Source organism: Ptychodera flava, chromosome 7, assembly GCF_041260155.1.
Source record: "Ptychodera flava strain L36383 chromosome 7, AS_Pfla_20210202, whole genome shotgun sequence".
NCBI classification, from domain to species: domain Eukaryota; kingdom Metazoa; phylum Hemichordata; class Enteropneusta; family Ptychoderidae; genus Ptychodera; species Ptychodera flava.
The window spans coordinates 45,939,430-45,957,181 of record NC_091934.1 but is presented as its reverse complement, the minus strand read 5'-3'; the positions used below and the strand labels follow the sequence as shown (position 1 = coordinate 45,957,181).

General features: G+C 37.4%; 1 protein-coding gene across 2 annotated transcripts in view; it reads left to right on the top strand.

Annotated features, from left to right (window-relative positions):
- Positions 1-172: 172 nt before the first annotated feature.
- The window catches only part of LOC139137710 (uncharacterized), a 107,180-nt gene continuing 89,600 nt past the window's right edge, over positions 173-17,752 (top strand). Inside the window, exons 1-2 of one of the 2 annotated variants that reach the window (XM_070705949.1) lie at positions 173-216; positions 2,972-3,837. In XM_070705949.1, coding sequence (XP_070562050.1) covers positions 3,019-3,837 — 819 coding nt within the window. In that variant the 5' untranslated portion in view covers positions 173-216; positions 2,972-3,018. Of the gene's footprint in view, positions 217-1,170; positions 1,309-2,971; positions 3,838-17,752 lie in introns of those variants that run through there. The other variant, XM_070705947.1, reaches the window with a different exon arrangement.

Genomic DNA, 17,752 nt, shown 5'->3' with positions numbered 1-17,752 from the left:
AACATAAAACCCTCATTAAATATGTTAATAGATCCTGACGTCATCCCGCCAGCGCCCTCTCGCAACAACCGTTAGCTAGATCATTTTGCTTTGCCCTGGAAAAACATGCAATAGCGTGGGGTCAACTGACTACGCATGCGCAGTCGAACATCAATGTCCAGAGCTATTTCGAGGCTTCTTTTGCCGAAAACCGCTTGAAAATCGACCGATTCTACCGTAAGCAATCGACTTTTTCCCAATCAGTGTAATTTTTGACGTCCAGTTTGGAATTTTGGGCCGAAAATTTAGGGTATTTTCAAGATTATGCTGTATTTAGGGCTGATTTTATTCGTGACCTCCAATGTTTTTTCCGGGTCAAGCATTGCATGATCTATCGTTTTGGCAAAGTTTGAGAGCCGAGTTCGCCCATTATACATCGAGTTCGGTTTTTATTCATGACCAGTTTTCCGATTATTTAAATTTCCAGTTTATGGTGTTTGTCGAATGCACTGGTGAAATAAAGTGTTTTTACGATAATTTTGTAATTACTCACGATCGTTCATGCCACAGGCTCTTGACCCAAAGCACAATATAACAGGCGAACCGCCAGCCGTCACCGATACAACAAGAATCAAACTTGATTTTTATTGTATCAGCGACGGCCAGCGGACCGCCTGCACCGAGTCAAGAGCCCGTGTTTCATGCTAACGTGCATGTGTCCCTCAGCAGGATAATATTCTCCGAGCTCAAAAAAGCGTTTTCTGGTCATTTTTCTGTGATCGCCTGTGCCTTCAATCAGTGGAATGAATCGAAATTCATCGCACGGCCACGATTTTGCAGCTTCCACGGCCGATCGTAAACTTTTTAGCGAGCGTTGTGATTGGCGAGATGAGTGACCTTTAAAACTTTACACAATTAAAAGTCGTATTTTTGACATTTACGTCAAATTCTCGCGAAATCTGCTCACGGGACTCGACGAGAACAGTGACTGAGCGTGCGTGGCGTTGCTCTCTTGTTTGTTTTATGATTCCCTGGAGCCTACGGGCGACTTTTCATAGTGCAACGATATCCAAGACCGGTCGGGACGAAGAAGGAAGTACTACTCAGTTGGGAAGTACCGCCTACCGGTACTGCTGGTGCATCTAGAGCGCCCTCACGCGGTAACTTTGACTGTGGTCATAAGGTCATAATGGCGGTTTTTATAAATTTATGAATGCGCCAGTCTGATCGGGTTTGCAGGAGATCTGAACATGGTACACCAGCAGTATGCATCGAATTATCATTTTTAAGCCACATCTTCCGTGGTGAATGCCCACGAGAGAACAAAAGGTTTGTTTCGTTTTCCATAGCACTGGCAGCTTTGGTTTATTTGTTGTCAGCTTCACCGTGTATTATCACCTATGGCCCATGGGTACGGTCGTTCCATATTTGCCAAGTGTAACTGCGTGGCAAATTTGCTCGGACGCGCATTGATTGATTGTTTACAGAAATACTATTTGTTTCTTGCTAGCACAGTGACCACCTCTGTCGTTGAATATTTTCAACAGGGCGATGAGCACTCGATCTTGGTCCATGGCAATCGGTAACATATTTGCTTGGGCCAAGTCTGCACACGGTGAAGGCCCAAGTGTGAGCATCATGCACTTCTAAAGCTCGGGCCTTAATTCAACATGTATCGAACTTCGACCATGATACTGAAATATCAGTATTTTACACTGTAATACTGCTGAGGCGTAACAAACATTTTCTAGACTAGGGGCGTGCTTGTTTTTATTAGCGTTTGCATTGTAATCGAAGTGATAATTAAGAAAAGTAAACAAGCGGTTACGATTCTCCCCATTGTAAAATAGTCCATTGTACGCTACTTTTGTCTGTATTGGTCAATACGGAGTCCAGACACTTCGCACCAAAACCATTTCGCCCCACACAACTTCGTCCCAAAACCATTTCGTACCAAAACCACCTCGTCCCAAGTACTACTTCGCCCAACCCCACTTCGCCCCAAGTACCACATCGTACTAAAACCACTTCGCCCAAAGTATAGTACCGTCAACTCGTCCTGAAACAACGATATACGACTATCGTAAGGTTGTTTTTACCTACAACTTGGAAGCATTAATATGTTAGGACATTTTGGCTACCAAGAACCATTTATTGTTGCATGAAACCATAAACGATAGAATAAGAAAAAAGAAACACGCAAATGCTACAACTCGGCCTCAGGTGCCGTGCGCGGAATTGCACGATGTCAATTTCGCGAAATGCGTACACTTTCAAGATTTCAGTCCCAGGATGACAGGAAGGTGGTTATTTTCAGCTTTACCAGTTAGCGGTAAGTTTCAGGCAAAGTGGTTTGGGGGACATGACTTTTGGGGTGAAGTGGTTTTGGTACGAGGTTGTTTTGGTGCGAAGTGGTTTTGGTGCGAAGTGTCTGGGAACCGGTAAATACTGGGATCGTCTATAGCATACCCTGCCAAGTTCATGTGTCATCGTCACAGGTCAAGTTGGTTCACGTAACAGGTCCCAATACTTTGAATATTTGAGGGTCGTTTATACTGTAAATTTGATTTTATGAACCAAACCTGCCATATAAATATCTCTGCTACTGCTTTCATTAATATACCAAGCTTAGTAGGTGAAATAAATATAAATTTCATAAATTTGCTCAATACTACCTTTCACTTACTCAGTAATACTGTCTGGCAGGATAAGTGTTATCACCGTTCCTCCACCCACCGGTGGGTGGAATGACTTATCTTGCACCCTTTAACTGGTTCACCACCATGAGTTGGTACCCATTACTAGGGCTTTTCGGGTTTGCTGAATAATTCAGTTCTCAAACACATATATATGTAAACACTGTATTATAAAGTGCATAATTCAAGAAAATGTAACAATTCCTATCTATGGTTGTATTTCAGAGATATAATGCATGATAAAATTGGTTTATTGTTTATCTTTCCCATGTTTGTTTCTGTTTAACTTCCAACAGAATTGCATAAACCTTAACTGCCAGTTTGTCAAACTTCAATTGCAAAGATGAAGAGGATACAACAGGGTAAAACTTCAAAATATTTTGGATGTTTAAGTGAAGCCGGTACAAAAATGAAGTCACATGACTTTTACAGGGACTGCGAGGAACACTCTCTTCCTTTGAGAAATATCACACAGGAAGTTGTTCACGAAAAAGAACAAAAATCCTGTAAGACAATGCAGCCTGTACATTCAGGCAATGATATGGAGACAGTACCTAGAGAGGGGAGTGTCGCCCCTATCTCTGATTTGAAGTTGAACTTCGATCAAATACCTCATGAAAAACGATGTGTCCAGACATTCATCCATTCCAATGAACACAGTGATGTGTTGAAGAAAGAATCATTTGCCACCGATGATGATCCCAGATTACCATTTTACCAAGATGCTGCAAGTTTTGAACACATCAAAGAAAATTTCCATTTGATAAGTGGAATGGGTAATGTCAGGCATTCAGCAGAGCATTTTCCATCAGAGAACTCTGAAGCAGAATCAAGGAATGGACTTGAGCGTAAATGCAGCCTGGAAGCTATGAAAGATTATATGAGAAAGCAATATGGAATGCTACATTCAGACAAACAGACTCAGAGTAAAAGAACAATGTTGATGCAAAAAAGTGGAAACAGACAGTTTGAAAGAAGACTTGTCAATGCTTATGCAGGAAAGAAGCAATCTGAATGGAATAAAGTGTGCCACACTGGAACTGTCACAGATACTGAACCAAGAGACCAGGCATACATGTGTTCTCACCATAGCAGTGATATAACACAACAAGAATCTGATCACTTGAAAACTGATGTCATGGAAAGACAGACAAATGCTGAGGTGAGCAAATTTTAATTTAGATTGTCAAAATTTCCCTTTGCTCATTTTGTGTGTCATCATATCTAGTCAGATAACAATTATTGTAAGCAGTACCTCAAGTGATCCCGAGTGTAGTACAGAATATAAGCAAAGTCAAAAAGTCTAAAAAAACATAACACCTTGAGTCCGTTGTCAATCTTTCTTCGGGTGAAAATTTTTTTACATTTTTCATGATGTTTCATTGAATTATATTAAGCCACATTTGCACTTTGGTAGAAGAAAAGTAGAAGTTGTTGTAGAAGAAGTAGAAGTAAAGAATTAGATCACAGCCGGTTGTTTTTGCTAGCCGCCAGCTATTTTCTACATCCCTGAAATGAGAATATCCTGAATAAGGGCCTTGATAAAACTTCAGCAGAAGAGTTTTCATCAAGTGATGATCTTTCTATCTGATATAAACATCTGGGAAACTTCTGATGAGATGTCATGAAAATTTAGCGCGTTTTTATATTGTGTGCATTTGCCAGAAGCTGTATCTACTTCATGAAAGTGCTGCTCAATTTAGAACAATACACACTACATGACACTGTCAGTTTATATGTTTGATATGGTGTGAATTTTAACAAAATTAGTGTGTACCTGTCTGTATCAAGGCTATCTTTTTAAGTAGAGGGTGAGCAATCAGGCTTTAATTTTCCTTTTTTAGCATTTGTTGATTTTTCATTGCAATCAGCATGTTCTTATTTTGCTGAAAATACACCTAACCATAGCAACTACCGGGGGGAGTATAGCGAAAAGTTAAGGAGGCATCATGGGCCAGTGGCTAGAGCAGTGGACTCACGATCAAAGGATGGCAAGTTCGAGCCCCGGCATGGCTGTGGTGTCGTGTCCTTGAGCAAGGCACTTTATTCCTCATTGTTTCTCCCCACCCAGGAGTGATGGGTACCTGGTAGGACAGAGATTGTTATGTGTGCGTTTAGCTCTGCTGCGCTTATTGGCTGCACATGTGAGCTGTTGTTTGCTCCCCAGGGAGTTGAGTGGTATCATATTATGTCCAGTGACCAGGGGTAATAATAATTGTAAAGCGCCTTGATCACATGTACTTGTGGATATGTGCGCTATATAAGAATCCAATATTATTATATTATTATTATTATTATATTAAATAAGTGGCACCTCTAATTTGCAAACTGACAAACTTAGCTATATTAGCGAATATATAATTCTTTTAAAAAGACATGTTTTACAGTGTAATATGAGCTTGCTTGCTTGATATTACGCATAAGAGTCAAGCAGGGACATTTACATTTGCATTACTGGTACACCGCGGAGATCATGAGACCAAAACATCTATGATCACGATAAGAACAATGTTGTCAGGGATATTGCAGCTGTAGATACATGTAGTAGAATTTTGATAATTATGTCAAAATTACAATGCTTAATTAATGCCTTCCAGAGGAAGAAAGATTCACTGTTTGTTGTTTGTGGATGAACCAACAACAGCATAAACAATTGATATTCTGAGGGAACCCCTGTAGCATGACAAGGGAACCCTACCTAGGTATCGCTGTTATTCTTAAGTGGCTGAATTTCAGTAAGTTGTTTCTCAATACCCTGTAAAAGAAAATTGACGAATATGTAATCGCGAAATTAGCAAAAAAATACACATAGTAATGCACAAATAGCAAGAATTCTGTTGTTAATCTAACATTGTCCCACAGTAACTGGGTTATACCTTGATAAAGTTACACTTCAAGTTTGATGAGTGTGAAGTATTATAATTTGTTAATTTGCATATATAATTAATTTATGTAAGTAGACCATATATCAACCAGCGTCCCAACATGCCTGGACTGATTTTAGTCATTTGTAAAGCTTCTACCTTGGGGAATGGTTTCTTTCAGTATGTGAAACTGACTAATCGTCAGTAGTAAACACAACTTTAGATCTCTATTACAAGATGTCAGTTTTGTGATATTCCAAGTCTTGATTCTCATTTTACCCTTTTGTAAGACATACAGATGCACGTCAGTTTCTTTTGCAATATGATCTAATATGGCCGTCTAGCAGTCAATTTGTTTTAATTTTTGTCCATCCAGAGCCATTACTCAGAAACTCTAGTACTGAATTAAAAAAACTTAGCACAAGTGCAAAATATCAGGAAGTGCAGATAAATGTTTGTTGACTTCTGTGAGATGATCCAATATGGCCACCTGTCAGCCATTTTGTTTTAACTTTTGTCAGACTGGAGCCATTACTCAGATATGCCATGATTGATTTCATTTAAAGTTGGCACAAAGATAAGGTGCCATGACTGTATACCTATGCTTTCCAGTCACACATTCTAATTGGTATATTTTTATTTTCAGTTCAGTTACATCTAATCAAATCAACTAAATTATAGGTGGGGACTGTGTCATTAACAATGACTTGTTGCCAATAGACTGTGATTCAGTCTTAAACCATTGCAAGTCGTTTTCTATAACACATTTTGGTATTGATTTTCTCACCAAAATCACCTCCAATCACCCCACTGTCAATTGCCTTTAGAAGCTTATGATTCTGCCATCATTGTGTTTTTGTGATTGAATGAATGTCGGTGCTTGCAAACTTACCCAGCAAAAATTTAAAAATTATTCAATCCATATCCTATGAGCAAACGGCCAGTTACATGGATGAGGTACCCACTATCTACTACCCAATAGAGTAATGAGGAGTACAGTGCCTTGCTTCAGGGTACAACACTATGCTAGCTTAGAACTCACCACCCTCCAATAGTGAGTCTGGTACCCTAACCACTGCCCCATGGTGACTCCTGAATGTACATTGGTGCAAACTGTTACCACAGGACTGTTACCCAGTCAGGTTACAACTTCAAAACTGTTTACCAGTATTGGTTCTTTGCATGTACCGGTATTGATGCTGAAGTGACATATGCTATGTTACTCTACATTGATGAATGATCACAAAAAGATTATGGACAAGGTATGCTCTTATGTCATCCATCCAAATGTTTGCTGAAATTATACAGTGTAAATTAAATGGACTCTTGAAGGTGATACATCACTCTTTGAACTTTAATCTATCAGAGATAGATGGATATAAGTTTATTTTTCCTACCTTTCACGCAGAGCTTTGTTTGTTCAGAAATGGCCAGTATAAACCACTCCACACAACTGGATGTTCTTGTTGATAGCTACATCTTGTGCTTTTGGTATTTCTATTGTATTGTGAAATTGATTGAGTTACAGTGTGTAAAAATTTAGTCTGTGTATTTCATTAAAACAATGCTTGGAGACTGGGACAGCTCTCAAAAATATAAAATGATTTCTTCTGTAAGAAAGTGTAATTTCATGAAAATATGAAACTTTAATTCAATTTACTGATATGTCATAATTGTAATTTCTAATATAAATATACCAGTGCATGGTTTTGTTGCCATGGGGAATTGAATACATTAATCCAGACCATTTTAACCAAGTGACCACCTCACTATTGTACATTACAATGGGGTCTGTCTGTGCAATTGCATCACAAAATGGCTCACGTCGTAACACCAAGGACTGTTTCTGTTGAGGATTTCTTCTCTTATCTGGTGCCATTTTCTCTGAGTGAGCTTGGAGATGGAAATCTTGAGTGTCTCCAAAAAATTTACAAGTTGGAGAGTCATAAACCTGGATTTGATAACACGCCTTGGCTGCTAGTTGTCTTGGTAAGTAGAGTATACAAACTGGTCCATTCTTATTAAGAAAGTACAGACAGCTATAAAGGGCAATCAAATTTTTGTATTCAAATCAAAGTATTGATTTTATACATTTCAATGTAGTATTAGTTTTTTGTCACAAAATACAGAAAATTGAAAAACTGCTTTACTTGACACTAAGACATACAACCATTGCTTATGACAATGGTGTGAAATTTGTTGAAATATCCACAGAGTTCAGTTCATTTTGAAACGCTTTGTGATAATTGTATAAACACTAATTCAATCAAATGTAAAAAATATTGTGTATATATAGACTTTGTGTCCAAATTTCTCAAAATGATGGGCTTTCCTGACAATGACATGAAATGGCTCAGTGTAACTGAGTGATGATAACTTGGGTACATATAACTACAAATGTAATAGTGTCTGGGATTGAGAAAGACTTGGATCAACAACTATGGAATGTAATAATGCACAACGTGTTACACAGATTAGGTTTATATTAAAGAGAGATCAAGATTGAATACATGTTGTTTGTTTTTCGCAGTGGAGGTACTGTGGTGTATCAGCTCATCCAACAGTTCAGCTCACACACATATCTAAATGAGTCAAGATCTTTCTAGCATAATGTAACTCACTTCTCACAACCAACAGATGAAAATCTTTGCTCTTTTACAAATTGAAACTTTATGAAATTATTTTCACTTTTGCTTATAAATGGAATTAGTGAGCACATCATTTGAAAAAATCTCCTAAATTCAAAAATGCTTACTCAGTAAAAGTTAATATCCTTAAAATTACAGATGAAACAGTGCGGAGACAGGTTTTTCAGAAGTATCACAGTTCTAAATAAAAACCTTGATTTTTGATGAAATGTAAAATGAAGAAATCTGAGATACCTGTTAATATCTGTACATACTAGTACCACATTTGTATCAACTACAAAACAGCAACCTCTCAAACCAGAACTTCAGAAAATCTGTCTCCAAATTGTACTTTTTGGTGACTTTTTGTAGAGTTTGTCAAATGAACACTAGAGGGCGCCCTTAGAAGCTATCAAAATTGATGTAATGTCTAGGTTTTGTGTTTACCTGTTTTGAGGCAGGATCCAGCATTTTATTATTCATACATCCCCACTGGTGTTGTCAGAGATTTGCTCATGAATGACTTGAAAACTTGAGTCTTTTTTAAAAACCTATGTGTATAAATTGGCTGAAGCAGACAATGCACTTGTATGTGTTTCTAATAGATGTAATAAATGTAATTAAGAACATGACTAAAATGAACGCATGATTTTTGATGATAACAAAGTTAGTTATCCTGCCCCCTTTTTATCGTCAAATTTCATATCTGTACAAAACAGAAACAGAGGTTAAATTGATCTGATTGTAAATGAATTCAGATTTTTAAGATACTTTCAGTATAGTAATTGCAGGGTACTGAAAACATGATTGACAAAAATCTTATTTCCATGTGGTTTTAATACACATGGAATTCTAACTGTTTGACTTATGGCAGCTGTTTTGAGTAGGCAGGTCACTTTATTCTTGTGATTTTATTCATGTCATAATGCTTTCTATACCTTTAAATGATCCTTGTTCAATTTATTAATTCAGAATTGAGAAATGCAAAACAGTTTGCAGTCTCCGTTGAAATTTACAAGTATCTATGGGAACTGTACCAATGATATTCCATCTGCCATAGATAGATATTTAGAAAACTACATGGGCTCAAAGTAAATACTGCCTCTTTAATTGATACGCTAGAAAAGAAATCCTTTGTATCAAAATGCATGAGTAACTTGAGAAAATTGACACGGAAAGCAAACCTCATTATCATATCAATAGAAAAACCTTTTAACTGGTTATTTTAGTCAAAAGCCTGACATAATTTTAGAATATTTTATTTGATTATGCTGTTTCCAAGGCAGTATTTATTGATGCTAATGCGTACATACATTAATGTGTTAATTGTGAGTTAAAACATGTAGTGCATGGATTTTCCTTTTTTAATGAACATGGTGTTGTTGGATTCGTCAAAGAAAGTGGATACAATATATCAAGTGTTGACTGTGCTATGCTTTTGTTGGCTATCATACTTGTAAATATTTTGGTCCAAGTATATAATAGATGACGTGTTGTACCTCAAGATGTTCTGTAATCTGGAATATTCTCAATACTCGTATGTTGTCAGTCTGTGCAAGGATTCAGTGAGCCTTACACCGTGTGATTGAAAGATTATCCGTTGAATTCATATCCATCAACATCCTTTACATGGAATATTATTCCAGCTTCATAGTCCGAGTGTGCTAGGAAGTGGATGTGATTTCCATCATGTGTTAGTCACCATGGAAACACCAGTATTCATTCTTGAGTATGTGGGTTATTACTTAAAATCACACACAAAGTTTTCATGATTGCCTATGAAATAACAATTCTTTGTAAGCAGATAACTGTCGTCAACCACCAATGAATATGATACAAGTCAGAGTAAAAGATTCAATAGAAAATCAGTAATAGTTTGACCAAACAAGATCTATTGTACTCTCATGAATGACATTCTAATATTTTCATTTAATAACACCTACGGAAAAAAAACTAAAATGAAATTCATCATAAAGACTCAAATCATAGCAGGCAAGAGAATTAAAAATGACGATGTTAAATCAATGACATTTAAGGCCTTCTATACATGTATATTGAAGCTTGTAAGGACAGAAATTCAAAGGTGTAATGAATATTTTATTTTTGACATCATTGTACTGGAAGTATGTGCGAGTTCACAGGAAGTCCTGTTGACGTATACATGCACCTGGTTTCAACTGTGTCACTAACTAGACCATGCTTGCGTTCAGAAACACTTGTCAAGTCTTGTAACTCAGTCCATCATGTTTCCTCTGATGTTAAACCATGCCACCACAAGATAAGACTTATAATTATCCAATGCAATATTAATATTTACATTATGAACAAATGGCAATGAGACAATACAAGTGATTACATCAGATATTGTCAATACGTTGATATGAGTGGAATAAATTCCGATTGGAGACAGGATTATCACATCATTGGCGCTTGTCAGGTAGGATTTCAATTTTTATTACTTTTTATTAAAAGACATATTTTTCATGAATTTTCAATTTCATATGCTTTATCTTCTAATGTATGTCACTTAATCAAAAGACATTATTTTGGTGTCAGCCAAAGGGGATCTAGAACTAGTCACAATATTTTTCCATTCTGTGAAAGGTATCCTCAGGTACTCTTTTTATCTCTTTGTAATCTGTACATTCTTTGCACCAATTGCAACCTTTACTTGTACCCGTAAATAAACATTACTGTTACAAGTACACTGGGGAAAAACTTTCAGCCAGAGCTTCAGTTTGACAGTTATAAAAATTATCATTTATGAGGTATGGATTTTTATTAACTATCAATATTTGATGCTCCAGTTGTCAGTTTGTGTACCCTTGCAGTAATGTGTAAACCATACATGTAGTCATTTTTGAGTCATTTTCATTGAAATTTAAACAAAAGGATTCATAAGAGGCATTAGATATAGATATTGTAATTTATCAGGATATTACAATCAGCAGGCTAAAGTTAAGCTTTCTTCATTTGCTGTCCCAGATTCCCATATTCATAAGTCTTTTAAGGTAGAATGCGCCTCAGGGACGGATATTTAGACTTTTAAATCTTTACAATTGCAGGGTTCGTTTTAAAGCTCGTGGAGTAAGAAACATTTTAACCCTCTTAGTTTTTTGAAAAATAAACATTTTGATTTTCTCAATAGAGTCAACACAGGATTGGCAGCCATTTTGAATTTGAAATATCGGTAAATGAAAAATTTTTTTTACCTCTTGGCCCATGACCCCTGATTTTTTCTTGATGATTTGGTAAGAAGAATGGTTGAAAGTCTCACTAGGGAAAGTTTTAAAATGTTAATTCTCTGAGGCGTATACTACCTTAACTTGATATTATGGCAAGATTTTATTGTTTTCAATTGGTTTAAAGTCGAAGGCCCTGTGAAATTTTGGTTTTGAAGATTAAATGTACATCACCAACACTCCATCAACTTAGCTAGGGAGTATCACCAGCACTCTTATCAACTTAGCTAGGGAGTATCACCAGCACTCTTATCAACTTAGCTAGGGAGTATCACCAGCACTCTTATCAACTTAGCTAGGGAGTATCACCAGCACTCTTATCAACCTAGCTAGGGAGTATCACCAGCACTCTTATCAATTTAGCTAGGGAGTATCACCAGCACTCTTATCAACTTAGCTAGGGAGTATCACCAGCACTCTTATCAACTTAGCTAGGGAGTATCACCAGCACTCTTATCAACTTAGCTAGGGAGTATCACCAGCACTCTTATCAACTTAGCTAGGGAGTATCACCAGCACTCTTATCAACTTAGCTAGGGAGTATCACCAGCACTCTTATCAACTTAGCTAGAGAGTATAAACACATTATAGTGTATGTGACGGTACATGTACAGTATCACAGTGCCGTGGACTTCATGTTGACTTTCCAAAATAATGTCAATCAGTACAGATAAGCAATCTGTAGATAGTGTTGGCTCAGAATTGGAAGTGCTGTGAATGTTTAGGTTTTACAAAGGTTTTGTAAGGGTTGACACGGAAACCCCTAGTTTCTTCACTTTGGTCCTATACACATGTAATTAGAGAAGATGCCTGTAGTTATGGCATATGATATTGTTTCCTATCTTTTCAAGGAGAATGGACATTCTTCTTTTCCCATTCCAGGGTAAGTTTATAAACGAAGTACATTAAGCCTTGCCAAGTTGTGTATAGCTTGTAGAACAACATGTTATGGAAAATGTATTCCAGTACCAGTACAACAGCAATTTTCACAGTTTGTAATTTCAGTTTTTATTACGGAGTAAAAACAGTACCTCTATCTTTGAACCAAATGGACATCAGTTTTCATTGGCTTCAATGTTGATCAAAATTTTTTGAAATCTTTGAAAAAAAATTGGCTGGATTATATTTTAAAAGATAACAAAATTGACTTTGGCACTGGAAGGGTTAAAAAACTATAAATTATACAGTGTATTTCTCTTTCCAATGGATTGCCTGGCATAGTACATCAGTCAGAGTAACAACATACCTTAGAATACTGACCAACCTTATGCAAAATTGAAACCGTCAGCAATATCTGATTCTGAGGTCCCAACCTGAAATTATCTGTTTTCTTCAGTTTGTTTTTCCTGCTGCTAAGGTAGTATTCCTGCTGCTAAGGTAGTATTGCTCAAATTTCCTTAATTAAACTTTCAACCATTGTCTTGCAAAATCAAGAATAAAAATAGGGGACTACCATACTAAGTCTGGTACTAGAGAAATAAACTGATTACCCAAGATTTACCCATATCTGAAATTAAAAATGGCTGCCATCCTCACCCTGTGTCAACTCTATGGAGGGAAATGAAATTTTCAATATTCAAAAAACTAAGATTGAGTAAGATGGTAAAAATTTTTATTTTACCAAGAGCATTAACATGAGCCACTACAAGTGGTAGATTAGAAAAGAGTTGTAAAAATTTGAGAGTTCGAATATCTGTCCCCAAGGCGCATTCTACATTGCAAGGTCAAATATGATTGGCGTTGAACTATAAATGTGAATGAAATTTTACAAAGAACAATACCATTCACACCCACATCAGTTTAACATCACAAGAAAACCTCCACTTCTTTCAAACACACCAACAGTTTTTTATCCATCTCCTATATGTAAGGAAATCTAACAAAATCTCGGTAAGAGAAGTGAAAACATTGTCTAATTGAAGCCTAAAACCTTATGAACAGTTGAATTATCTGGCTAACATGTCGTAATATAAATCAAAGAGCCCCAACAATGTGTTTTGACACTCATTTTGTTGGTTTTATTGTTACTAATATTTACAATTCTGTGGTTTTCTAGTGGCAACACCAATATGTAGCAAACATTCCCGATTTTCTATGAAGCACCTATTGTTACAACCTCTTATCAAAACAAACGCTGACAAGGCTTTTTCACTTTAAAGCTTAATACTGTCCAAAAATGTATATTCTACTGGCATTTCACCAATCTGTGTGTCAGTCCTGTTTAAGAATTGAGAAATATTCCTCAAACTTTCTTTAAAAGGGAAACTTTACTCCATTCTGTTTCATAAGCAAGATATAAAAATCAGAGATGCAAATTACCAAAGAATTACCTTTCATTATCTTTTGTTAACACAATGGAGAAAAATAAGATTTTGAATTTTCATGAAAACAAGGTTGTAAATACTTCATTGATTCAACAAGCTTCAAAATATGTCAATAGAAGCAGCAGACCGGTCCAGAGAAATATTTTAAAAATTTGAGTCTGAAAACATCTGTATGACTGAATGACTACCCACATTACTTATTTCAAAAATCCTACCATCCACAGCAATGGTGACATGTTTATGTACAGACATTCTTTGACCTAACAATCAGTATTTGTCTGTCGTGTCATCTTTTCGCCAAGATAAAAAAGATGAAGCTGTTACATAAAAGTACTTTGTTTGTTTTTTTAAAGAATTTCCAAAAATTTCAAAGCTGCACAGCATATGGCATACTTGTACAACACATGGAAGTTAATCACTAATAATTACTGAGATTTCCTAGATAGCTTTGAGTGGTTTTACCAATTATTTGACAACAAAGCTTTTCAAGATAAAAAGTTACATACATTTGGTATATCAAGGTTTTATAAAATCCTTCAAATGTTTTCAAACAACACCATCTTAGCAGTTTGTTGCTTGTTGCATGTATGTTTCCTTTGAGTAAGTCAAGATCAACCTTTGTTTTTACAGTCCATGTGTATGATTGGCGCCTACCAGACCTCAGCGATGTAGAAACCATATAAAAATTATTTTCATTAAATGGCCAAAAGATTGTTTCTCTGCTACCAAGTGAAATCATTGACTATCGTTACTCTGTCTGTGCTAAAGCAACTCTGTGATGTTTGAACTATTAACCATTTTAATTAGTTCCAGAGACCAGCTCTGGAACTGTTAGTTTTTGCTCACTTTCCTTCTTTCTTTCTTTCTTTCTTTCTATCTTTCTTTCTTTCTTTCTTTCTTTCTCTATTTCCGGTTTTACTACCATAGAACATGCTATACACAAATTTTACCTCAATTACCCAGAATGCATTGCGACACGCTTATGATGTCATCGCTCAGCTCGGACGGGTTTTACGGGCATTTCTTGTTTGTTTATTTATTTATTTTTTATTTGGCATTGCTCAACTATCATATTGCGTTCAGTTATTAATAATTCTAGCTTTCTTTCGCTTTGTTTTTTGTTGTTTTTTTTGATTTTATTTTCTCTAAATACTCGCCGTACGTGGCGCTATACTGTTTCGCCCGAATGCTCATGGGTTGAATGACATTAACAATGGCCGCATATCGATCGCTTCGCTCGCACACAGAGAGAAAATTAGCCTTTCCCTAAGTTTACAAGCGCGGCTGAGCACATCGTGTACCTAGGCGAGGTGGGTGTGCTCGAAAACGATGGTCAATGCAAAATTTGGACTCAAAATCGGCTGTTTTGGCGGAGAAACTGCCCGACAGCCCTGCCATGCAGAGCTAGGCATTCATAGTGAACGTACTGTCTGTCACGCACCGGCATGCGTTGGCTGCACAGGCTTGCTGTTTTCTGGGTAGTTTCTATAAGTGTAGTTTATTCTGCGTTTCGACGTTCTCTTCCGTAGATTAGGCTACGGAAGAGAACGTCGAAACGTAGAACTACACTTATAAAAACTACCCAGAAAACATCACGCCTGTGGTTGGCTGCACGTAAAAGCAACTCAACTTTCCAAAATCAAACGGTCAGTATCTTGTGAAAACAGCGACATAGCAATGAAAATTGTTTTAGTCTGTGCTTTTAATCAAATGAAAATGCATGTGGCTCAATTTCAACGGCCTAGGTCCGATGTTTCCTCTCGTCTGATCATCGTCGTAAATCACACGCCTCTTTACGGCAACAACTCAGCGCTACCCGTCAAGCGATTGATTTTTGCGTAGGTCAGCTGAGCGAAAATTATTGCTCTGGCTCGCGAGAATGTCGTCTGATAAACATTTCCGTGCGTTGTCGCCCCCGTATGTATCTGTTGCGTTTTTACCGTACATGTAGGCATTTGTAATCTGTGTACTGTAATTCCCCGGACTGTCTTGCTTTTAGTTGTATTATGGTGTTTACTTAGCCCTGCGCTGTGTGTTCTGCTACAGCTAATCACCCCGCTCTGTGGTGAGCGGGGCGATTAGCTGTAGCGGAACACACAGCATCGTACGCAGGGCTAGGTGTTTACTGCTATTAGCCCTGAATATTAAAATCTAAAGCACTCTTTCATTCTGCAGCTATCTTTGTCACACATTGTCTTGTTTCTTCCGCTGCTCTGGTCTCTGGAACTTCGCTTTTGCTTGCAAATGCTTTCTTGTTAACATTTCATTTTTCAATTCCTTACAAAGTTTTAGTAATTCATTTTATAAGCCATGTGTATGATTGGCGCCTACCAGACCTCAGCGATGTAGAAACCATATAAAAATTATTTTCATTAAATGGCGAAAAGATTGTTTCTCTGCTACCAAGTGAAATCATTGACTATCGTTACTCTGTCTGTGCTAAAGCAACTCTGTGATGTTTGAACTATTAACCATTTTAATTAGTTCCAGAGACCAGCTCTGGAACTGTTAGTTTTTGCTCACTTCCTTCTTTCTTTCTTTCTTTCTTTCTATCTTTCTTCTTTCTTTCTTTCTTTCTTTCTCTATTTCCGGTTTTACTACCATAGAACATGCTATACACAAATTTTACCTCAATTACCCAGAATGCATTGCGACACGCTTATGATGTCATCGCTCAGCTCGGACGGGTTTTACGGCATTTCTTGTTTGTTTATTTATTTATTTTTATTTGGCATTGCTCAACTATCATATTGCGTTCAGTTATTAATAATTCTAGCTTTCTTTCGCTTTGTTTTTTGTTGTTTTTTGATTTTATTTTTCTCTAAATACTCGCCGTACGTGGCGCTATACTGTTTCGCCCGAATGCTCATGGGTTGAATGACATTAACAATGGCCGCATATCGATCGCTTCGCTCGCACACAGAGAGAAAATTAGCCTTTCCCTAAGTTTACAAGCGCGGCTGAGCACATCGTGTACCTAGGCGAGGTGGGTGTGCTCGAAAACGATGGTCAATGCAAAATTTGGACTCAAAATCGGCTGTTTTGGCGGAGAAACTGCCCAACAGCCCTGCCATGCAGAGCTAGGCATTCATAGTGAACGTACTGTCTGTCACGCACCAGCATGCGTTGGCTGCACAGGCTTGCTGTTTTCTGGGTAGTTTCTATAAGTGTAGTTTATTCTGCGTTTCGACGTTCTCTTCCGTAGATTAGGCTACGGAAGAGAACGTCGAAACGTAGAACTACACTTATAAAAACTACCCAGAAAACATCACGCCTGTGGTTGGCTGCACGTAAAAGCAACTCAACTTTCCAAAATCAAACAGTCAGTATCTTGTGAAAACAGCGACATAGCAATGAAAATTGTTTTAGTCTGTGCTTTTAATCAAATGAAATGCATGTGGCTCAATTTCAACGGCCTAGGTCCGATGTTTCCTCTCGTCTGATCATCGTCGTAAATCACACGCCTCTTTACGGCAACAACTCAGCGCTACCCGTCAAGCGATTGATTTTTGCGTAGGTCAGCTGAGCGAAAATTATTGCTCTGGCTCGCGAGAATGTCGTCTGATAAACATTTCCGTGCGTTGTCGCCCCCGTATGTATCTGTTGCGTTTTACCGTACATGTAGGCATTTGTAATCTGTGTACTGTAATTCCCCGGACTGTCTTGCTTTTAGTTGTATTATGGTGTTTACTTAGCCCTGCGCTGTGTGTTCTGCTACAGCTAATCACCCCGCTCTGTGGTGAGCGGGGCGATTAGCTGTAGCGGAACACACAGCATCGTACGCAGGGCTAGGTGTTTACTGCTATTAGCCCTGAATATTAAAATCTAAAGCACTCTTTCATTCTGCAGCTATCTTTGTCACACATTGTCTTGTTTCTTCCGCTGCTCTGGTCTCTGGAACTTCGCTTTTGCTTGCAAATGCTTTCTTGTTAACATTTCATTTTTCAATTCCTTACAAAGTTTTAGTAATTCATTTTATAAGCCATGTGTATGATTGGCGCCTACCAGACCTCAGCGATG